Source organism: Anomaloglossus baeobatrachus, chromosome 2 (genome assembly GCF_048569485.1).
Source record: "Anomaloglossus baeobatrachus isolate aAnoBae1 chromosome 2, aAnoBae1.hap1, whole genome shotgun sequence".
NCBI lineage: Eukaryota > Metazoa > Chordata > Amphibia > Anura > Aromobatidae > Anomaloglossus > Anomaloglossus baeobatrachus.
In genome coordinates this window covers 440,543,664-440,567,653 of record NC_134354.1, presented here as the reverse complement: position 1 = coordinate 440,567,653, position 23,990 = coordinate 440,543,664, and the positions used below count along the sequence as shown (strand labels likewise).

General features: G+C 46.6%; 2 protein-coding genes across 2 annotated transcripts in view; one reads left to right on the top strand and one right to left on the bottom strand.

The window, feature by feature from the left end:
• Positions 1-7,839, bottom strand: part of LOC142290241 (DNA-directed RNA polymerase II subunit RPB11-a) — a 28,636-nt gene extending 20,797 nt beyond the window's left edge. The window contains exons 1-2 of the mRNA XM_075334191.1: positions 7,707-7,839; positions 4,845-4,934 (exon numbers count right to left, since the gene is read on the bottom strand). Of these exons, the coding sequence (XP_075190306.1) occupies positions 4,845-4,934; positions 7,707-7,759 (143 nt within the window). The 5' untranslated portion in view covers positions 7,760-7,839. The remainder of the gene's footprint in view (positions 1-4,844; positions 4,935-7,706) is intronic.
• Positions 7,840-8,180: 341 nt separating this feature from the next.
• TXLNG (taxilin gamma) overlaps positions 8,181-23,990 on the top strand; it is a 96,588-nt gene continuing 80,778 nt past the window's right edge. The window contains exon 1 of the mRNA XM_075336272.1: positions 8,181-8,344. Coding sequence (XP_075192387.1) covers positions 8,276-8,344 — 69 coding nt within the window. The 5' untranslated portion in view covers positions 8,181-8,275. The remainder of the gene's footprint in view (positions 8,345-23,990) is intronic.

The window sequence follows — 23,990 nt, the reverse complement described above, 5'->3', positions numbered from 1 at the left end:
ACCAGCAGTCCTCGCGTGCGCAGCACCTCGGGCGCAATGGGCGGCGTCCTGAAGTATGGAATGGAGCGATGGGGGACGGCCTAAAGCGACAGGAGGCAGAATAACGGACACCAGAGAGCCCGCCCCCGTGTACCATTATCAAGATTTGAATACAAAAAGGTACCACTTAATAAAGTCTTTATTTTGGTCAGAAAGGGGGCACAAGAACAACAGCAACCTTGCTAGAATGTAGCCCAGGAGCTGCAGAGGGGGAAACGTTTAGGTTTCAAGCTAAATTTCTGATGACAGGTTCCCTTTAATGTTTTGTTTAAACATTATTTGTTTTTAATTCAGAAAAATATATAAAAAAAAAAAAATAAATTATTTTCAACTCTTAACCCCTTCAGCCCCCAGCCTGTTTTCACCTTAAAGACCCGGCCATTTTTTGCAATTTTGACCAGTGTCACTTTGACAGGTTATAACTCTGGAACACTTCAACGGATCCTGGCGATTCTGACATTTTTTTTTTCGTGACATATTGTACTTCATGTCAGTGGTAAATTTAGGCCGATATGTTTTGCGTTTATTTGTGAAAATTTCGGAAATTTGGCGAAAATTTTGAAAATTTCGCAATTTTCAAAATTTTAAATTTTATGCCCATAAATCTGAGAGATATGTCACACAAAATAGTTACTAAACAACATTTCCCACTTGTCTGCTTTACACCAGCGCAATTTTTGAAGAAAAAAAAAAAAATTCTGTTAGGAAGTTAGAAGGGTTCAAAGTTCATCAGCAATTTCCCATTTTTCCAACAAAAGTTACAAAAAAAAATTTTTTAGGTACCACATCACATTTGGAGTGATTTGAGAAACCTAGGCGACAGAAAATACCCCAAAGTGACCCCATTCTAAAATCTGCACCCCTCACTCTGCTCAAAACCACATCCAAGAAGTTTATTAACCCTTTAGGAGCTTCATAGCAACCAAAGCAATGTAGAAGAAAAAATGAATATTTTACTTTAAAACACAAAAATGTTACTTTAGCCATAAAAATTAGTATTTTCACAAGGGTATCAGGAAAAATGCATCATAAAATGTGTCGTGCATTTTCTCCTGAGTACGCAGATACCTCATATGTGGTGGAAATCAAATGTTTGGGCACACGGCAGGACTCGGAAGGCAAGGAGCACCATTTGAATTTTTGAGTGCAAAATTAGCTGCACTCATTAGCGGATGCCATGTCGGGTTTGAAGACTCCCTGAGGTGCCTAAACAATGGAGCTCCCCCATAAGTGACCCCATTTTGGAAACTAGAGCCCTCAAATATTTTTTCTAGATGTTTGATGTGCACCTTGAACCCCTGGGGGCTTCACAGAAGTTTATAACGTTGAGCCGTGAAAAGAAAAAAAATTTTTTTTTTTACCACAAAACTGTTGCTTCAACCAGGTAGCTTTTTTATCACAATGGTATCAGGAAAAAACGCACCATAAAATGTATTGTGCATTTTCTCCTGAGTACGCAGATACCCAATTTGTGGTGGAAATCAAATGTTTGGGCACACGGCAGGACTCGGAAGGCAAGGAGCGACATTTCCCAGCAAAATTGGTTGGAATTATTAGCGGACGCCATGTTGCGTTTGGAGACCCCCCTGAAGTGCCTAAACAATGGAGCTTCCCCACAATTGACCCCATTTTGGAAACTAGACCCCTCATGGAATTTATCTAGCTGTTTAGTGAGCACTTTGAACCCCTGGAGGCTTCACAAACGTTTGTAATGTTCAGCCGTGAAAACATTTTATTCTTTTTTTAACCACAAAATTGTTTTTTCAAACGGGTAGCTTTTTTTTCACAAGGGTATCAGGAAAAAAATGCACCATAAAATGTATTGTTTAATTTCTCCTGAGTACACAGGTACCTCATATGTGGTGGAAATCAATTGTTTGGGCGTACGGCGGGGCTCAGAAGAGAAGGAGCGCCATTTCACAGTAAAATTGATTGGAATTATTGGGAGACGCCATGTTGCATTTGGAGACCCCCTGAGGTGCCTAAACAATGGAGCTCCCCCACATGTGATCCCATTTTGGAAACTAGACCCCCCCATACAAAAAAATTTGTTTGGCGAAATAAAAAATACAGACATCAGTAAAAAAAAAAAATGAATAAAAAAAAAAATATGAGCGCCTGCCACTAAGACAAGTGCCAAATGTGAGAGCAATGCACGAGTCTCGCATCGCATCATCCACTCCAGTCTGGAAGCGAGCAACTGCTCTGGATAATGCGATGCGAGAGGGCGGGGCGGCAGATGAGAAAGGGCGCAGCGGATGGAAGATGGGAAAGGGCGCAGCGGATGGAGGAGCGGCAGAGGATGGGAAAGGGCGCAGCGGATGATGGGAAATGGCGCAGCGGATAGAGGATGGGAAAGGGCGCAGCGGATGGAGGAGCAGCGGAGGATGGGGGGGGAGGGAGGTGAGATGGGGATACCTACCTTACAGGATGGATCTAGGCAGCAGGATCACAGCAGACAGAAGAGGCAGCAGATGAAAGAGGCAACAGATTGAGGAGTGTGAGAGGGGGCAGTAGATGAAGAGGATGGGAGAGAGCAGGCAGCAGATCGGGGAGGGGGGCAGAGTCTGATGGGAGAGAGAGATGGCACATGGAGGAGGCGGGCCCCCAGAACATGGAAGCCTCCAGAACATGGAGGGGGGAGGGTGGCTTGCAGCACATGTCGGGGGAGGGTGGCTTGCAGCACATGTGGGGGGAGGGTGGCTTGCAGCACATGTGGGGGGAGGGTGGCTTGCAGCACATGGAGGGGGAGGAGGTGTAGTGGCGATGGAGAAGGGGCAGCCGATGAAGGAGGCGGCGGCCGATCAAGAACAGTGGGGGCCGATTCGGGGGCAGCAGCGGCTGAAAAAGGTGGGTGCGACGGCGGCGGGGACAGTGGCGAGCGTGGCGGCGGGGACAGTGGCGGGCGGGGCGATCGGGGACAGCGGTGGATCGGGAGCAGCGGCGGGGCGATCGGAGACAGCGGCGGGGCTGAGGCTGGCGGGGCGATCGGAGACAGCGGCGGGGCTGGCGGTGGCGATCGGGGCCGTGGCGGGGCGATCGGAGACAGCGGCGGGGCTGGCGGTGGCGGGCGGGGCGATGAGACAGCGGCGGGGCTGGCAGGGCGATCGGGGACAGGGGCGGGCGGCGAGGGCAGCAACTTACCGATGGGCAACCTCAGGGACGGACACAGATCACCTTGGAGAGATCGGTCGCAAGAACGGTCTCTCCAATCAGAGCTGGGGGCGGGTGAAGCACCGATCACCCAGCTCCAGCCAATGGCCAGTGCTACAGCAGCACTGATCAGGGCTGGATTTCAATGTTCCAGCCATTTTCAATGGCTGGAACATTACAGTGACTGTAACTGGCTGAGCGGCGTTCGTCAGCCAATCACAGCCTCTGTAGGTTCGGGGAGGAGGCACCACCCCTCCTGAGGTCAGGCAGAGGTCCCCTCCTTCCCGAATCTACTGTTTAATTAAACAAATTGGACTCCCCGGGGCTCCGGGACCGCGATTTCGCCATGACGTACTGGGTACGTCATGGGTCGTTTAGCACCATGTCACCATGACGTACCCAGTACGTCAAGGGTCGTTAAGGGGTTAAACACTAGGGGGAGCAGCTGCTGAAATCCTACTGTAGAACTAGCTCACATTACAGCTGCAGTAAAAGTGGGCAGTCTGCTCTCCTTTGTGTGATGTCACAGCTCCCCCCTCCCAATCTGGGGGTTTCCAAAAGGATAAGAGAATAAAGTTTAGGACCACAGTGCAGAGCCATTTTGTTGGTGAATGCAAAGTGATCCTAATCTCTAAAGTGTCACCAAGGACAGCCGGCATAGTGCCTCTGACTGTATCCCGCGCCCCCATATACTGTGCTGCCGGCTGGGATCGGAGGTCCGAGGTGACATGCAGCGAGGAGGGGTGATCTAAACTACAGATGACATGCTGCGATCACCGCTTCCAGCCGCATGCACTCACCTCAGACCTGCGCCACTCCCAGCCTGTCCTGTCAGCCTGGGGTCTGTTCCTCCTGTCAGCGATCACAACACAGATGAGCGGAGGCCCGAGGTGAGCACATGTGTGGAGGGGGTGTGAACGGAGGGGGAGGGGGCAGCACGCCAGGATCAGTTATGGTGAAATCACCACCGCCCGGCACTGGTACTCACACATCCCGGCGGGTGACAGGGAGAACGTGCAGCACACAGCACATGCTGTGAGCTCCACAAAGATGGCGGCATGTCAAGCTCATAGCAAGGAGCTCTCTGTTAGAAAATAGGGTCCCAGCCCGACAATCAGAATTAATGCACAGAGGACTGCCATAAAGGCAGTAACTGTCATTACACACAGCAGATCCAATATGGTAGTCCCCTGTATTTCAGTAAAACTAGAATTAAATAAAAACTAAGTAAACAGGGAGTTTAATTTTGTTTAAAAATACTTGATTCCATAATAACTATTATTATTAATACAAAAATAGAAGAAGGCAATACCTTACCTTTAATAACAGGAGATAACATACCTTACTTTTATACTGCAGAGACGCATAACCGACTATGCTTTTTCTATGTAAAGGCATGCATGCACAATATATGCTTATAGGCATACATCAAGGTCTTACATTGGCAGCGATGTAATCTGAAGGAGTTTTCCCTACATGTCCCTGTACGGTCAGACACGGCCATTACACGTAAATGGCATCTTTAAATCATATCCAATTATTGAACTTATTATTTCAAGAACTATTGATTAAAATTAACTTTATTAGTGGGAAAACCCCTTTAAATGTACAAGAAAATATCATTACACGTGTAGCTGCATGAATGAACTTACGATTTAATAATATTTCCAATTGTATGGTCTTCCTTATTTATAGTGAACAGACAGGCATTAGGCACTTTTGTGTCCTTCGTAATTGTTATCCTACAGAAAAAAAATAAATAAATATATAAAAGTTACAATTTATTGTTATTTTATATCACGTGTACAAAATTGTAATCAGAAATGCATAAATAGAGCGTTTGGGATATTAAATGTACATGGCTGGCCTCCCTGGATCTGTAGGCACTCATTTATTAGCCAGAAATGTGTAATCATTACTGTACATGGAACAAATGTCAAAAATAGGATGTGTGAAAGTAGCCTTAGGCTATGTGCGCACGTTGCGTAAATACATGCAGTTACGCTGCGCTTTGTAGCGCAGCGTAACTGCATGTGTGGCGCCCCTGACCTGGTCAGGCACCACTGAGTACTGCACCCATGCAGGGGACAGTACAAAACAGGTAATCCAGAAGGCTGACCGAGGTGTGACTACACAGGCGCATAGTGATCAGGTCTCACACATTTACCTTTGAGAGGACCCCTGGGGATCCCAGGAGGGGGCGAAGCCTCCATCTCCACTCGAGGGGTGTGGTAGAGAGCCTGGTTGCTAGGTGACGTAGGCAAGAACAGGAGAGGAGGGAAGAGTGAGCCGAAGACAGTTGAGTGGTGAAGTTCAGGGAGGGCAGAAGCAGACCCTGCAGCTCTACACGATTCTGACAACGTACGCGCAGTGACTACCGACGGGGGAGAACGGTCACCTGGTAGTGCTGCCCGAAATCCACACACGGCTAAAGAGAGAGCAACAGAGTGGAAAGTAAGGAGACTGTCAGGGAGATACCAGGCCCAAACGGGTAACAGGTCCCAGTGCAGGGATAGATCCACCTGTCCTTTGCCAAACCTGCATGAGGGGGCACTTTACACCCCCAAGACAACACCACAGAGTCCGCAGCCACGTAGCCAAAGTGAGGGCCCATAGCTCACAGGAGGCAAGCAGCCGGAGTGACCTGGTCCAGGCTACAAGCAAACGGGCCAAAAGAAGGGGAGAGAGGCACCAGCAACTTCCCTGGGCGACCCCAGCAGGGCTTCAAGCAGGGGTTACCCCAAAACACAACGGGCTAAGGAAGGCGAGTTGGTAGCCACCCTCACCAGTCAGCCTGAAGGACACCTGGTTCCAGCCTGGTTCATCCCAGCTACGCCCGGGTTACTCACCCTGCCACCATCAGTGAGTAAAAACCCCTGAAAGACATCCTGCTTGTGCGTGTGAGTCATTCTGCGACTTGTAGTTCCACACACCTACACGGGACCCTGGGGCATGCCTCACTCTCAGGAGGCTATTACAACTGACTGCACCTACTATCAGCCCCAGGCACCCCTAACCTGCAGTGGCGGTCTCCACTGACCGCAATTCTGAGAGTGGCGTCACGACAATCAAAATAGAGGATTTCCTACCTGTGACAAGATCCAGCCGCGTGGAGTCCCTGAAGGTAATGCACCGCTGCACCGACGCCGAGCCTCGGGGCCCCACACATGCGTCCTGGTCCCCTGCACAGTCTATGGAGATTGTGCAGGGGCCGTGCGCATGTGGCGTTTTAGAGCGCAGCGCTTCGGCTACTGCCGAAGCGCTGCGCAAAAAGAAGTGACATGTCACTTCTTCCGTGCGCTTTGCCGGCAGCTCCTGCTCTGTCTATGGGAGGAGCTGCAGGCAGAGCGCATGGAATCGGCTTCACTACGGACATTTCTGCAGCGATTTAAAGCGCACATGTGCTCTTCAGATCGCTGCAGAAATTTCTGCAGTGAACTGTACGCAACGTGCGCACATAGCCTAAGGGGTGCTTCACACACAGCGAGCTCGCTGCTGAGATCGCTGCTGAGTCGCGCTTTTTGTGACGCAGCAGTGACCTCATTAGCGATCTCGCTGTGTGTGACACTGAGCAGCGATCTGGCCCCTGCTGCGAGATCGCTGCTCATTACACACAGCCCTGGTTCGTTTTCTTCAAAGGCGCTCTCCCACTGTGACACACAGATCACTGTGTGTGACAGCGAGAGAGCGACAAATGAAGCGAGCAGGGAGCCGGCGTCTGACAGCTGAGGTAAGCTTGTAACCAAGATAAACATAGGGTAACCAAGGTGGTTACCCGATATTTACCTTAGTTACCAGCCTCCGCAGCTCTCACACTGCCTGTGCTGCCGGCTCCGGCTCTCTGCACATGTAGCTGCTGTACACATCGGGTTAATTAACCCGATGTGTACAGCAGCTAGGAGAGCAAAGCTAAGCGGTGTGCACTGGTAACTAATGTAAACATCGGGTAACCATACCCGATGTTTACCTTAGTTACCAGTGTCCGCAGCTTCCAGACGCCGGCTCCGTGCAAGCGCAGGGTCGCTTGCACGTCGCTGCTGGCTGGGGGCTGGTCACTGGTCGCTGGTGAGATCTGCCTGTTTGACAGCTCACCAGCGACCATGTAGCGATGCAGCCGCGATCCTGACCAGGTCAGATCGCTGGTCGGATCGCTGCTGCATCGCTAAGTGTGAAGGTACCCTTAGATGGCAGAGGTGGTGCTGCATCACTCCCAAGGACGGCAGATTTCCTATTTTTGAGCATCATATGGCAGTGTGAACGGTGTCACTCACAACTAGGTGTCCAGCAACAAAAACATGGAAACGCAAACTTAGAAACAAAATCATGCACTGGGTCGTGGAAGAAAAGCAGGTAAAAACAAGTGTCCTGGAGGGGTTAATAAGCGGGGAGCTGGCTAGCCCCCCTTCCCACAGCTGGACCAAAGAGACCCACTCGTCTGAAAGTACTTGCTAATTGCCGAATGTGTGGCCCTGGAAGACGCAGATCACGACACCACTCGCTTTCTGGTAACTCACTTTTTTTCGCCCTCAAACAGTAGGAACGACTCAAAAGCCGGCGGCGCGTTCATCTCGGCGCTAAGAGCTGGCTTTCCTCCGCACTAGCGGCGTCCGCAGCACACTGCCTGGTGTACGTAGCCGGCGCGCCGTGACGTCACATCCTGTTTTCCTCAAAGCGTCTCCTGCGACTGGCACGCTGCTTGCCTATAGCAGCCATTTTTATGAAGCCCATCGTATTACAGCGCGATGAAAAGACGCTAGTCGCAGAGAATAACATATTATGCCCAGGTAAAAGCGTGCACTGTAAATTTGATTATTATATGGTATTGAAAGGAAAAATAGATACTTTAGAATGGATGTGGCGTAAGCTGCACAGTTCTATTATCACAGTTGCCCTTTACAAGAATGGCGTCCAAATTGCTTCCGCCTTCCGGGACGGCCGGTCACGTGTGCCGAGGCTGCAGCGCTCTGGAGTGTTTGTCCTGCGTCTGATTGGCTGCTGTCTTGCGGGGCTGTGAGTGTGAGAGCGCTGCGCTAGGGACTTCTGGGCTGTCGGTAGCGCGGCACTTACAAGACTGCGTCACACTATGTCGTGCCAGGTGGAGGCGGCGAGTGACGGCGCGGAGGACGCGGGCAGGCTGGACGGGACTGAGCAGGTAAGGGCAGCAGGACTTGTACCCCCGGCGGCGGGCACACGAGGAGGGGCTCGGGGTACACACCTGTCGTCCTCCACACACTTCTCACCGAGCTGTCCGGACACGTGTGCTTGGAGCGGTGACAGCAGGGTGGCCCGAGCTGGACTCTGCCCCAGAGAGAGGCAGGTGGGATTCCCATATTGTAGGGGCGATCAGCCCGGATTCTCCAATAAGGACCGGTGTAGGGGCGCTCACTATGGCGGATGATCTGGGACTGTTCGAGGGGAACGAGTCAAGGGGCCGGAAACCTTAGAAGAAACAAGGGAGATGGCCACTTATGTGTCTTATTTTACAAATGGGTCCATGGTGATCTTAAAGTAAAAAGCGTGCAGAGGCTAGCTGGGGCAGTCATGTTATTCCTGACCTGGAAGAGACTGTCCCTATAGCTTTCTGCTGGCTCTTACGGAACATGGTCGCTGGTTGGTTACAGCGGTCACATGACGACCTATGCTGGAAGGGACAACTAGTGGAGTATGTGTGTTTTGATCGCCTGCAGCGGTCATATGATATCTTATTCCTGTTCTGGAAGAGAGGACTGGTGGAGTATGTACTTTGATTGCAGCAGTCACAGGACGTCTTATGCTGGAAGAGTGAACTAGTGGTGTATGTATTTTGATTGCCTGCAGCAGTCACATGACATCCTATGCCAGAAGAGGAAGAGAAGACTGGTGGGCTCATGGGCAGAGCATGTGTTTTTCTTAATTATCGTAAGACCACCATAGGCCCATTTGTAAGATACATTATACTAGTGCACACCCCCGATGACCCAGTGCTCCAGCCCCATGTTGTGGTAGTCCCTGACAGTTTCATGTTCCTGGAGAGTTGCCATATTGTAGATTCCTGTGGATGTTGCCACCAATGGTTTCAGCGTCTCTTACTTAATATGCCATGGCAAGTGATTGGCTGCTGCGGTCACATTAGTACCAGCAGAGGAGTGCGAGGGGCTCACAGGTGCGGGATGTTTGTCTCTTCATTTTAGAACTTTTCTTGTGTCACTTCTGTAAACACATACAGATTAGATTCAGTGGTGATCTGTCTACGGGGTCCCTGGCTGCCTGCGTGACGGGGGTCCCTGGCTGCCTGCGTGACGGGGGTCCCTGGCTGCCTGCGTGACGGGGGTCCCTGGCTGCCTGCGTGACGGGGGTCCCTGGCTGCCTGCGTGACGGGGGTCCCTGGCTGCCTGCGTGACGGGGGTCCCTGGCTGCCTGCGTGACGGGGGTCCCTGGCTGCCTGCGTGACGGGGGTCCCTGGCTGCCTGCGTGACGGGGGTCCCTGGCTGCCTGCTGGTAGTTCATGTTGGACTTCAGTTGTTGATTGTTTTGTTAGGTCGGGAAATCAGCATCTGCCAGAGTATTCAGGCAATGATAGGACGGGCGCAGTCAGCAGAGGTGCCAGCGGAGCTATCTAGTGTCTACGGCCAGTTTAGCTCTAGGGCACCCTGCTTCAGGGGTAAGTGGATATCACCATGGATGTGAGCAGGCATTGCCCGCTACAGTTACATGAAGTGACCATGTTGTGGACATCATGTCATCACATATAATGCAGGAACTGGAGACTGTAAAAGCTCTCGTTCCTGGGCTCATCTGTGGTTGTGACGTCATCCAAGCCCCGCTCCCAATCATTGTGACTGATAAATAGACAGTGGGCAGGTGGATGGTACAATGTAAATATTTAAGAAGCTGCGCTTCTTAATCTGTCATTGATGCTCTAAACCCCTTCATAGGGTTGTGTTCTTGTTGGTACTGCCTTATCTAAACCAGAAACCAGCCCCACTGTTAGCTGGTCATTGGTACTTCAGCTTCTCCAAACCATCCAATTAGCCATGGCCCGCCAAGGTAACAACGTCCTACCTGATGTCCTCCTGACGTGGGGCTTTAGTATAGCATGGCAACTATTTAAAGGAAGGAATGACCTGCCATGTAATGCATGACTTTGCCGAGCTCATGGAAGCTGCTCTTAAACATGATACTTGGACTCCTTTCAAGGTCTGTATGTATGTTTATGGAATGTGGAATAGTTCTTTTCACAGGTGAGTTTTTCTATTTAAGTGTGCAGATGATGAAAACCATTCCGGTCCCTTGCCTTTGACTCCTCAGGCTATGTTCCCACGATCGGTATCTGTTGAGTTTTCATCGCTGCCGAATTTCTGCACCGTCCCTGCCTTTTAGTTTCCTTGCATTTTTGACACTGCGTTTTTGTCTCTATGTGATGTGTCATCCTTACAAATAAAGCCATTTTGTTTTGTAAACTTCCTGGTATTGACATCAGTAAGTGCGGAGCTTTTTTTGTTTGAGGAATTTCTGCATCCAATGTAAGTCTATGGGGAAAATCCACACAGAAAACGGGGCGTTTCCGCAAGAAAAATTGACATGCTGCGGCTTGGAAAAATGCTCCGCAGGTGAGATTTCTATTAATCCCGTCCACTTTGCTTGTACTCTGTACAATGCTGCATTATGGAATCAGCAAAAATATGCAGCTTCTAAATCGTGTTTAACCCCTTAACGACCGCGGGCAGTAAAATTACGTCCTAGCGGTCATAACGTTACTGTCCGCGGACTGCCGCCGGCGGCATGCTGCGATCGGCGCACATCTCAGCTGATTTTCACAGCTGGGATGTGTGCCTGCTAGGCACGAGCAGAATCGTTATCTGCTCGTGCCGTTTAACCCCTTATATGGCGCTGTCAATATGTGACGGCGCCATTATAAGCGCGATCGCAGTAAACTTTTACTTACCGCCCGATACCAAAAGTCACGTGACGCGATCACGTGACTTGCGATAGTTGTCATGGTAGCACAGGGTCATGTGATGACTCCTGTACTACACATGACTTGCTTTCACTTTCGCTGTGCCCGCTGCACAGTGAAAAAGACAGTGAGCGTATCTGCTGTTTACAGCTAGGTAGCTGTGATCAGCAGATACTGCAGAGCGATCGGACTTCTGATCGCAAAAGCCCCCTAGGGGGACTAGTAAAATATAAAAAAAAAAAGTTTTAAAAAATGTAAAAAAAAACCAAAAAAACCTAAAAGTTCAAATCACCCCCCATTCGCCCCATTGAAAATTAAAGGGTTAAAAAAATAAAAAATATACACACATTTGGTATCGCCGCGTTCATAAATGCCCAATCTATCAAAATATAAATCAATTAATCTGATCAGTATACGGCGTAGCGGCAAAAAAATGCCAAACGCCAAAACGACGTTTTTTTTGTCGCCACAACTTTTGCGCAAAATGCAATAAGAGGCGATCAAAACGTAGCATCTGCGCAAAAATGGTACCGTTAAAAACGTCAGCTCGAGACGCAAAAAATAAGCCATCACTGAGCCATAGATTCCGAAAAATGAGAACGCTACGGGTCACGGAATATGGCGTAAAACGTGCGCCGCTTTTTTCGGACAAACTTCCGTTTGTTTTTTTTTTAACCTCTTAGATACAAGTAAACCTATACATGTTTGGTGTCTACGAACTGGCGCTGACCTGAGCCATCATACCCACACATCAGTTTTACCATATAGTGAACACAGTGAATAAAATCTCAAAAACCATAGTGCTATCGCACTTTTTTTGCAATTTTTCTGCATTTGGAATTTTTTTGCCGGTTTCCAGTACACTATATGGTACAATATGACCATATTGACTGAAAAATAAAAAAGTTACGTCTCTTAGAAAAAGAATGGCAAAAAAACCCCCCGGAAAGCGAAAAATCGGCCGGTCGTGAAGGGGTTAAAGTACGCTCACACGGACATATAATACAGAGGAGTGCAATGTTATTCAGTGATGCAGGGCAGACCGGCAATTCTTTTTTCATGCGGAATTGGTATGAGAAAATCTAAAATTCACAGCATGCAGAGATTGTCAGCGTATATCAGCTCACACACCCATAAAAGTCTATGGGCGCATGTGAAACATCGGGCTGCACTCCGATGACATCAGTACAGTCCGATACAGGCAATGGAGAAGGTGGAGACATTAATCTCTTCTTCTCACCCGTGACCTGATTGTCATATGCGAGAGAATAAGATTGCAGAAACATGATGCTCAGCCCACGCTTGCAGCAGAACCTGAGCCGAGTATCATTAGCATATCGAACCAGATACTATACTTTAGTGTGACCCTGGCCTAAAACTCTTTGTGGGCAAGTAACTTCAGTTATTACAATCCATCCTGCCTGCAAAACATGTCTTTTAACATAGGAGCCCCTGTAATTTGCCCCTTGGTGCTATGACTTTTGGTAGCTATTGGGGAATAGGAATTTATGTTGCTCCCTAATATATGTCCGTAAACTCACCCTTAAAGAGCATTGTCATTTTTACTTCATAAATTAATAGTCCAATAAACTTTGTAATATATCTTATCAGAGACTTCTGCTTCTTTCTCTTGGGCTGAACATCCATTCTCAAAATCCTCACTTCATAATTTAAAATGTGTATTCAGTGAAAACAGGTTATTACATTATTGAGATAGATGGCAGATACTGCTGCTGAGAATCTATGTAGAGGAGACAGGGATAGTATATGGGCCTCTTGTAATCCAATAGCTCCTCATAATGTACAGTTCTATCTGCTTTTTCAGTTGAAACGGGCCCCTTTACCTCTTAGGCCCCTGGACGGCTCCAGAGGTTGCACCAATGATATGTCCGCCCTTGATGTGGAGGGAGAAATGTGCCTCTAGACCCTCCCTCCTGTTAAAGGTAACCTATAACCAGATTTTTGAGTTCTAAACTAAAATTAGCACCTTAAGCAGCGCCTCTGCTGCATGCTATAAAGGTGCATGTTGTCCCCTGACTCCCCCTGTAGACCCCATAAATACCTTTTATAAAATCTCCCGTCATGGGTGCTAATCCTTTGGATCCGGTCTCTTGGGCGTCCTATTTTGCGGCTCATGTCCCTCCTTTTGTGTCTGATCGAAGTCCTGCTTTAGTGATTGACGTGGATGATGCTTCCGTGTAGACGGGCAAAATCATGCGCCTGCGATGAGACATTACCGGCATGCGCAGGTGCACTTCACTCTACTCTATTGTGGGGGAGAGCCAAAGACATTGATGCATCTGCGCAAGCCGGCGAGTTCTCTGCACAGGCGCAAGATATTGCCCGGGGATGTGGATGACGTCACAGGTGTCCTCCACGTAACTGGGCAAAATCTCACTTCCGTTAATGGGAAGCAGGAAAATTGTGGCCAGCACATGCATATTTATGTTTTGGCTCGCTTGCGTGAGCTGGCAATGTCTCAGCCCAGGTGCGAGATTTTGCCCGACTACGTGGATGGCGCCAGAGGCTTCACTTCATCTTGGAAATTTATCAAAGAACTAAATTAATCCGTTTGCATTTTTATCTATTGCCTTTACAAATTTCTTCATTAGGCCCAACTTGATATGCAATGGTAGTGACAAAATCATATTTGGGTTAACAAGTGCTGGATGCAGGACATTTTTACTTCCGGGTTGAAGTGCATGTTGGAGAGGCTAGTCTTTTATTATAGTGATATTCTGTTGCACGACTATCCTGCTCACACAGAAAGCAGCAGTACTTTGTGTATCCACCCTGGAGACCAAGTAAGAGGGCAACCACCTTAAGTTACCACAGAGGGGACAGAAATGTTGGTCATAGTTCAGGCAGCTGTTTGAAGTTGTCAATAGTGTTGAGCGAGTGTTTAACTATTGGTACACGCTATGCTGTCCGCTACTCACATATTCGTTACGAGTAGCGGGCACAATGTAAGTTAATGGGAAATACTCGCTAAGTAGCGAGTAACCCGAAAGCCGTACTTTTCATGCGAGTAGTGCGGAATTCGGGTTACTCGCTACTTAGCGAGTATTTCCCATCGACTTGCATTGTGCCAGCTACTCGTAATGAATATGCGAGTAGTGGACAGTATTCGCTAACAGCATAGCGCATACGAATAGTCAACTACTCGCTCAACACTAGTTGTCATAGATTTTGGACTGTATAACCAACTGGAATTAAAGGTAGTGCATTGCTATTATGCAGCATGACGGCTTTTAGGCTTGTTTTGGGCAAATCGATGAAGAGCCACCATTCCTCTGGATTATGACTTGTCTTCAGAGCTTCCATTAAACTGTTGATGTAGTATAGGACAAGATCTTTATCACGGTTGTGGATCAAAGAAATCCAAACCTCATGTGCTAGGAGATTCCACACCTGGAACCTGAGAGCTCAACCTTAAGGCCCCGTCACACACAGATAAATCTGTGGCAGATCTTTGGTAGATCTTTGGTTGCAGTGATATCATTTTCATATTGTCCCATTTGTACACAGTCACAAACCTGGCACTGATTGTCCACAATTTCACTGCAACCAAAGATCTGCCACAGATTTATCGCTTTGTGTGACAGGGCCTAAAGTCTTGGTCGTGAGAGGAAGATGCTTCATGACATAAAGCACCCTCTTCTTCCTCACTTGACTCTGCTAAAGATGTTTCTGGTGCTCTCAGAACCAGAAGTTCTTCAGTCTGTGATGCTGGGCATACTGCAGATGGAATATTTCAATACTGTAAAGTCCACTTCTTCCTTGAAAGTAATTCCTTTCCTAATGTAGTCACCAGGCAGAAATAGCAATTGGGTTTGCTCTTTCCAGATCATTGGAACTGCAAAAGGCATAGATTGCCTCTCCCTATACAACCACAGGGTAAGATGTGATGCACATCCATCGCATCACATGGTGAGCCCAACTCTCTTTCTGATCTCATATTCTGCAGCCAAAATACAGGTTGTAGGCTTTCTTTATAGTAAAGTTTGGCTTTGTGATGCAAAAGTGACTTCTCCGCATATGTAGATCTACTTAATAATGGAAGAAAGAGGCATATCTGAAAAAAACACACAGCTCTGGCAAAAATTGAGTCCACCTTAAAATTGTCAATTTTTCTCTTTATAGGTGTATTTTTGAGTGAAATGTAAATTGTTCTTTTATTCTATAAACTACTGACCTGTCTCCGAATTTCCAAGCAATACATTTTGTATTTATTTTCTGAAAATGAGAAATGGTCAAAATAACAAAAAAAAGTATTGCTTTCAGACCTCAAATAATGCGAAGAAAACAAGTTCATAATCATTTAGAAACAACAATACTAATATTTTAACTCAGGAAGAGTTCAGAAATCAATATTTTGTGGAATAACCATGATTTGTAATCACAGCTTTCATGTGTCTTGGCATGCTTTCCACCAGTCTTTCACATTGCTTTTGGGTGACCTTATGCCACTCCTTGCAGTAGAATGAGGTGGACTCTGGTTGGAATTCAACTGACACCGGAATCGACATGAAGAAAAGCTGATTTTTATAAAACTGTGCAGTGGTCTTAGTTTTTGCCAGAGCTGTATATAAATAAACATGTCAATATGCTAAGAAATTCTAAAACTATATATACCTTTCACGGAGAGCATGTGCCGCCCCCGCGTCAGCAGCCGGGCTGCTCGGATCCGGATCCGCGGTGGCTCGAGGGGCGTTCGGACCCAGGGGTGTCGCGTGGCCACCTGAATGAAGGGGGGATATTTACAGGGGATGTTGAATTTACAGTTCGTGACGCCACCCATGGTGTGTGGTAAGGCAGAGTACCACCGCTGCAGCTGGAGAGTACCCGGTGATGATGGAGTGGGCAGCCAGGTGTTTAACTTCTCCATGGATAGGGGGAATGCCCCGGGACTCGGTGATGGTGACAGGGATGTGCCGTTGGGGAGGTAAGGGTCACTTGCGTACTCACTCAGTCCAATAACGCTGACACAGACAACTTTGTAAACCAAAGTTCTAGACACTGCTGCCGCTGAGGGGGAGCACGTTTGGGTCCCGTTTCTACTGGTGTTGCCTGTTGATCTGTGACCTTTCCTTTGGCACCTTGTTCTCTTCTAGTTGATCCCTATCGCATGAAATTTATCGGGTCCCACTCCCCAGTGTGGCTAACTAAGGGAGCTTGCTCCGAGTTCACGCTTGGGATTTCCTGGACCGTATGTGTGGAAAGTCCTATCCCCTTCATTGCGCTAGTACCCCGATTTTGGAGCGGGTGGAGAGCGGATCTTGAAGGCTCCATTCTCGTCAGGTGAATTGTCAGGTTGCCTGAAGCTACTCCCTGACCTAGGGTCCACGTACCCAGTCGTGCCCTGGTCCCTGCCCGGTGATGGTACAAGGCTGCCGGCTGTCCTCCACAACAGTGCCGTGCCCCTTGTCACGATCCCCTGTGACCGGGAGTACAGCTCCTACTAGGCCCAGACCAACGTCTGCTACCTAGTACTTACAAGAAGCCCAGCTCCTGACCTCCTCTCACTTTCACCTCCAACACTACACTGTCTCTTTCTCTGACTGATTCTTGACACTCCTGACCTCCCCTTAACCAACCCCCTAAGTGTGCGACCCTATTCCACTCAGGCCGTCCACTGGTGGGTGTGGTGCAGAGTGTTCCTAGGATTTTGAGTAGCTGGTTTTGGCAACGCCATTAGTTGGGGACCCGTAACCAAGGAGGAGGTGGATATTGCACAGAAGGGCAGATTGCACAATACCCTGTGACGACCTGATAGGCCAAGGCGTCACAAGCATATATAAAAGAAGGTGATACAATTGTACTTAGGATTACGTCATCAGAGCGGAGTTAGCTTTTTTGATTGGTCACCCCAAGATGATAGAATACTGAAGGCTCAATAGATTAAATAGATGATGTGATATACTAATTACCAACAGTGCAATAATGAGAAATAGTTAAGATGCAATTTTTCTATAATCCTGCATAAAAGGTGTCATAAGTAATTACAACTTTTTTTGGATCTTGAAAATTACAGCCAATCAGCAATTTTAAGCATAATTTTAATTTTCAGCAACACAATTAGTTAAGTTCAAGTGTTTTAATCTCAGAACCCAATTTGGCCTTAGAACAGTGTTATTAAGGAATGCTATTTGTTGCTATTAAGGCATTTTTGCTGGTAAAATGTTTTGGATGCCCGAGTAGGCACTTACTATTGGGGGCACTGTTCTAGCCATTATAAGGTGCACTATAATACCATTATATCTGAGTGGCACTATAACTGTTGTGGAACTACCGTATTTTCCGGCGTATTAGACGACTGGGACTGGACGTATAGGGCGACCCCCAACTTTTCCAGTTAAAATATAGAGTTTGGGATATATCGTGTAATGTTGCCATTGTTTAGTAATGTCCCCTGCAGTAATGTGTCCATTGTTTAGTAATGTCCCCGGCTGTAAAGCCCCCGTCACTTTTAACGACTTACCAGCGATCCCGAACACGATGTGACCTGATCAGGATCGCTGGTAAGTCATTGGGAGGTCGCTGGTGAGATGTCACACAGGCAGATCTTACCAACGACGCAGTAACGATCAGCGGCCTGTATAACGATCTCGGCGATGGTGGGACCCTGTTAGGAGGTCGTTGGTAGGCGTCAAACACAGCGATGCATCCTGCCCAGCAGGACATCGCCTTTGAAGAAAATGGTCCCAACCATTCAGTAACAACTAGCGATCTCACAGCAGGGGCCTGATCGCTGGTAGGTGTCACACATAACGAGATCGCTGCTGCGGCACGAAAATGGTGACGCAGCAACGATCTCGTTAGCGATCTCGTTGTGTGTGACGGGGCCTTAATGTCCCGTCCAGTAATGAGACCATTATTTAATAATGTCTTCCTGCTGGTTCCCCCCCCCCCTTATCCCCTATCATGTGTACACACAATAAAAGATATGCTGACCTGCCCTCCGTTCCCATGGTGCCTCCAGCTGCTTCTTGCAGTCCGCAGGCTTACAGACCCCTCCGTGATGGCGAGAACAGAGCGGCCACTACAGGATGTCGTCATGACTTTACTACAGTTGAATGCTTTAGGACGCCACAAAGCATTCAAGTGAAGTAAAGCGCTGACAGCCTCGGCGGCCCCGTGTACAGGACGCTATCATGGAGGAGTACTTCTTGTGGACCGCAGGCACACAGACTCACTCCGTGATAGCGTCCAATACACAGGTCTGCCGCTGCTGTCAGCGCTTTACCGCAGTTGAATGCTTTGTTGTGCCGTAAAGCATTCAACTGCAGTAAAGCAATGATGACATCCTGCAGCGGCTGCTCCGTGCACTGGACGCTATCACGGAGGGGTCTGTGTGCCTGCTGACAGCTAGAAACAGCTGGAGCCACCGCCGGAACGGAGGACAGGCGAGTATCTTTTATTGTGTGTAAACGACGGCACTGTGCACTGCCATATAAGACGACACTCCACTTTTGAGAAGATTTTCAGGGGTTAAAAAGTAGTCTTATACACCCGAAAATACGGTATCTACTTTCCATCAGTATTGGTCTATCGAAAAGCATTTTAATGGTTCGGGCCCTAAATCTACTTAAGGTTGCCAGAAGTTTTGCGGTAAAATTTTCAGAACACTGCACAAATTATTAGACTCTTAGTAACTTCGTAAACGTGTAGAAGCAACCTAAAAGTTAGACGCCAGCAGTTAAGTTCTAGGCGCATTGGTTCCTATTGTGTCCCCCAAGCAAATGTTCGGGAAACATTTTCCTTGTTGAGACTGGCTCCATGAATGCCGTTACTAGAATTTCGAGGCTTAAAGCCATGTAATTGGCATTTAACCCTGGTAATTTAATATACCTGGTCACATTTTTCATAGGCGTGATCTTTTATTATTGTATGGTACAACCCCACTTGGTGGTAATTGTTTCTTTATATCCTGACAATGGATAGATCATGACATCGGTTGTGACAACCCGGCTTCTGTTCAGTGCAGTTACCAGTCTTCGATCAGTGCCAGCGTATTTTATCATCGCTGACTTTTTATGGTTAAGAAACTGCTCGTAAAACTGCCTTAGCATTCCTAGTCCATAAAACACCCTATATAAATAAGTGCAAATGCTTAACCTATTTCTATGACCCATAGGATGCTCGCTCACTTCCCAAATATGCCAACAAGCCTTTCATAGATCTAATGCACTGCCCTGTATAGAACAAACGATTGGCTGATTTTAGCTTCAAGTCCCGTAAGAGGACTACTAAATACCAGTGATGGGCGAATGTGCTCGGCACTGCTTGTTACTCGGTCGAGCATTGTGCTGCTCGGGTACTCGCGGAATCCGGCCGAATATCGCGGGTGCTTGGATATTTCATCCGTGAAACAATGACCACAACGCACAGGCACCCTAGAGCCATTCAGAGTCTCTGAATGGATCTCCCGGGGGTTATAACAACATTGTGGGAAATGTTTTGTTTATGGCTGGCTGTATGTGTGCGGAGACCCGAACAGTCCAATCATTAACTTTCCATAATGCGTTTTATTTGTGTTGAGCTCGTCCGAGCATCTGACAAACTCGAATTGAGTAACGAGCACTTTAGTGCTCTTCCATCACTACTAAATATGAAACAAGCCAAGCAAGTGGTGTAACCAATTGTGTGAAGACAATAAAATATAACTTTTAATTATTCCTAATTAAGATATATTTTACACACACTACATAAATGGTTGTAAAACCAACCAATATACAGTGCCTTGCGAAAGTATTTGGCTCCCTAGAATTTTTCAACGTTTTCCCACATTTCAGTCTTCAAACATAAAGATAAGAGGGGCGGTGGCTCAGTGGTTAGCACTGCAGTCTTGCAGCGCTGGGGTCCTGGGTTCAAATCCCACCAAGGACACCATCTGCAAGGAGTTTGTATGTTCTCCATGTGTTTGCGTGGGTTTACTTCGGGTACTCCGGTTTCCTCCCACACTCCAAACACATACAGATAGGGACTCTAGATTGTGAGCCCCAATGGGGACAGTGTTGCCAATGTATGTAAAGCGCTGTGGAATTAATAGCGCTATATAAATGAATAAAATCATGATTATTATTATAAAAACTTTAATGTTATGGTGAAGAAACAACAAGTGGGACACAATTGTGAAGATGAATATTTATTGCTTATTTTACATTTTTGTAAAAAATAAACTGAAAAGTGGGGCGTGCAATATTATTCATCCCCTTTACTTTCAGTTCAGCAAACTCGCTCCAGAAGTTCACTCCTGTCGGTACTGCTCGGCTTCTGTAAATGGTGTTGATCGTGTGTAATATCGCTCCATTCATCCTTAACGGGATAACCGGAGGTAGTGGAGTGCTGCGCTTGGCTTTGATGCTCCCAATAAGTAGGAATAGGGCTGCAGTGCATATTATTGATCTCCACTGCATTTACACAAGCTTCATTTGTCAAGTCTGGTGGGGGTCTGAGTGGTTGGGACCACCAGTGGTTGGGAGTTTATTCCCTATCCCTTGGATTGGGGATAACTTCCAAACTTGAAAACATCCCCCTTTGAAGTGTAACCATCGTTTCAGTAAATGTTGTAGCAGAATGTCGTTGTTCTCCATTATCCGTAGAACTTTATAAGCACCAACTGCCATCTCCTATGTCAGTAATATAACACTGTCTTCACTGAATACACATTTTACCCTTCAATTGAGATTGATTGATCAATCCTAGCGGAGAAAGAAACCAATTTCCTTGATAAGATATATTACAAGGTTTCTTATTTTATTGATTTATGGGGGGGGAATAGTTTATTAATATAATAATAATAATAATAATAATAATAATAATATTTTCATTATCGCTTCTATGGTGTCTGTCTTGAGTAGCCATACATGTTAGAGGGAATTTCCATAGTTCTATTTGTATTCTCTCCTGAATAATGAACCCTTGAAAAGCTGTGCATCCATGACTCCTTCTGACCGCTGTAATACACAATATAGCCTAATTAATTTTGTTCCACAAAATGTAGTTTTAATGAAGTATAAGCTGCTGCGTGGTTTTTGTGATCTTGAAGATTACAGTGAATGAAGTGATGAGCGCTGTAAGGTCTGCGGATAATCCTAATTTGTTGCACCATCTGCTCTCCAGATTATGTGGTATTTACTGCGCACTCGGCTCTGCTGTTACTTCAAGGACACACCTATTCGGCTTCACTATAACCCCAGTGTCGTTGTCTTTCCATGTGCCCATTACTGTGTACCGATGGATGTGCCGCTCACAGCAGTGACAGTCACAGGCGGCTCTTGGTAGGTGGTGTCATGGCCCCTGCAGAAACTGGACCACCACTATGGGTTGTTGTGTTTGTGACCATAGATGATGCAGCAGACAGTATATGCTTTAAGATGTGTTTTGGTCACCGACTTGTAGTTGACAGAATTGAATCTAGTTCTTATAGCTATTGCCTTTCTTTGGGGAAAATGTACACTATGGCTGACATATCAAATCCTTCAGTGTGTTCCCTGAAAGTTCTGTGAGGTGCTATGTGACTGTCAAAAAATCCCATGATGTATGGCTTTCATAAGAGAAGTAGAGGAACCACACTGAATATTTCACATCCCTATTGCCAGTGATATTATCCTGGTGTCCTGGTGCTAAGGTCGGGCTGTGTTTTGTAGACTAGTACTCTGTGGTAGGGTTAGGTCATGTTCACACATCACAGATAATTTCTACTGTGTAGTTGGTGTAACATCCGTAGACAGAATCTGCATGTGTTGCTTGCAAATTTTGTTGCAAATATGGCCGCAGATTTCACCCTACTCCAATTACTTAGCATTGCATTGGATTAAGGCTATGTGCTCACGCTGCCTTTTTTTCTGACCACAAAGATGCAGCGTTTTTGGACCCCAAAAAACGGCACAAAACGCATCAAACAAACGCATGTGTTTTTTTGTGCATTTTTTTGCTGCGTTTTTTTTTGTTTGCGTTTTTTTTCCCCAATACATTTAATGGGTGAAAAACGTAGAGGAAAAGCGCAAAAAGAATTGACTTGCTGCATCTTTGTGGTCACCACAAAGAGGCAGCCAAAAAAAAGCACCGTGCGAACAGCAAAAATGAAATCTCAGACTTTGCCGGGGAAGGAAATTCATGCAGTTTTTAGACCAAAAAAGTACCTAAAAAAACGCGGCAAAAAGTGTGCGCACAAGGCCTCCAATCTGAAATGAAAATCCACAAGTTAAGGCGTATGCTGCAGATTTGAAATCCGTACCATGCTTTCATTTTTTTTTTATACAGTTTGAGCTATATTGTAAGTTACCATACTTGTTGGGTCCATATTACATACCTGTAATATTACACAATACACACATTTACTGTTTGGGCCATATTATATACCAATGTACAATGTTTGGGCCGTATTGTAAATCCATGTACGCGGTTTGGGCCGCACGGTATAATCACGTATGCCGCTTGGCCCGTATTGTATATTTGCAGTTTAGAATACACTATAAATACAGAATCCCACAACAAAAGATGAAATGATGTTTAGATGGACAAGTCATCAGTAGTAAATGGTGGATAAAACCAATAAAGCTAATATGCAATTACTTGAGTGTCAAGGGAGGACGACCTAGCCGGTTTACAGCTTATGTCTTTTCCTCACTCTTCAGTTTCCACCCTCCTTTTAGCATCACCCAGTATTCCAGTAATGTTAATTATATACCGTTGACACATTATTTCTTCAAGCATATTACTGTAAAAGCAGGATTGGCTCTGTGTTCAGTACAGACCTCACACATATAGATGGCCAGGTCATAGTACGACACTCCTTTTGGCTTGTGCGGACTTTACACTAGGTGTCTAGATCCATTACAGATGTATACACCACATGTATTCAGTAAAAGTGGTGTGATCTATAGATGAATGTTATGCATTATGACAAGGTTGCCTTCTACAAGTCAGTTTCTGAATTTCAACTTTGTATTTTGATCAAACTTCCAGCAAAGTAATATTTCTCAAGTGTTCCCATGTTTTGTTTTTTTACTTCACATTTTGCACCTGATTGACATGTCATGAGACTCCCCGTAAACTTCTATGCACAATCTAAACATGCACAGTGAGAAACGTAAAGGCTTTCTTTACCGAGGACTGCTAAAGGTGAGACATGTTGTGTATAATGTTTATACAGTCCTAAAATATGAACATGTAGCCCCCTACACCAGGGGCCCACTATTTATTTTTTATTTTTTTTTGTCAGAGGGCCATATTGTCATATTGACTAAATCCTAAGGTAAGCAAAAAAAAATGAAAAAGGGAACAAGAATGCATCACTTATAATACTTACCAAAACGGTCGGTGCAGTGCAGTTGAGTCAGATGGGTGTCTCCGTTCACCGGGTGCAGCACTACCTCTTTCGGCCATCTTTATCCTTTTTCTGAAGCCTTGGTGCATGACGCATCCCACGTCATGCACACAGGCCGGCATTGCACACAGGCCTGTGCAAGCGCACTTTGATCTGTCCTGAGCAGAGCAGATTAAACTATTGTAGTGCGCATAAGCGGGACCTAAATGCCGGCCTGTGTGCATGACGGAGGATGCGTCATGCACCCAGGCTTCAGAAGGACACATGGTGCCGCACCCGGAGAACGAAGACACTCATCTGACCCATCTGTACCGAACCGACCGTTTAGGTGAGTATCATAAAGTCATATTTACTCTCTACACAGTGGCCTTGGCTCTTATATACAACATGTTAGAATGTGGTAGTGGCCGCAGCTTATAGTCACTAAATCTGGTGACGGGTTGCCTTTAACACACTCTGACTTACTCACTTTTTGTAGCAGAAACTGCATAAACTCTAGAAATTCTTCTGATCTCAAAACACCATGGT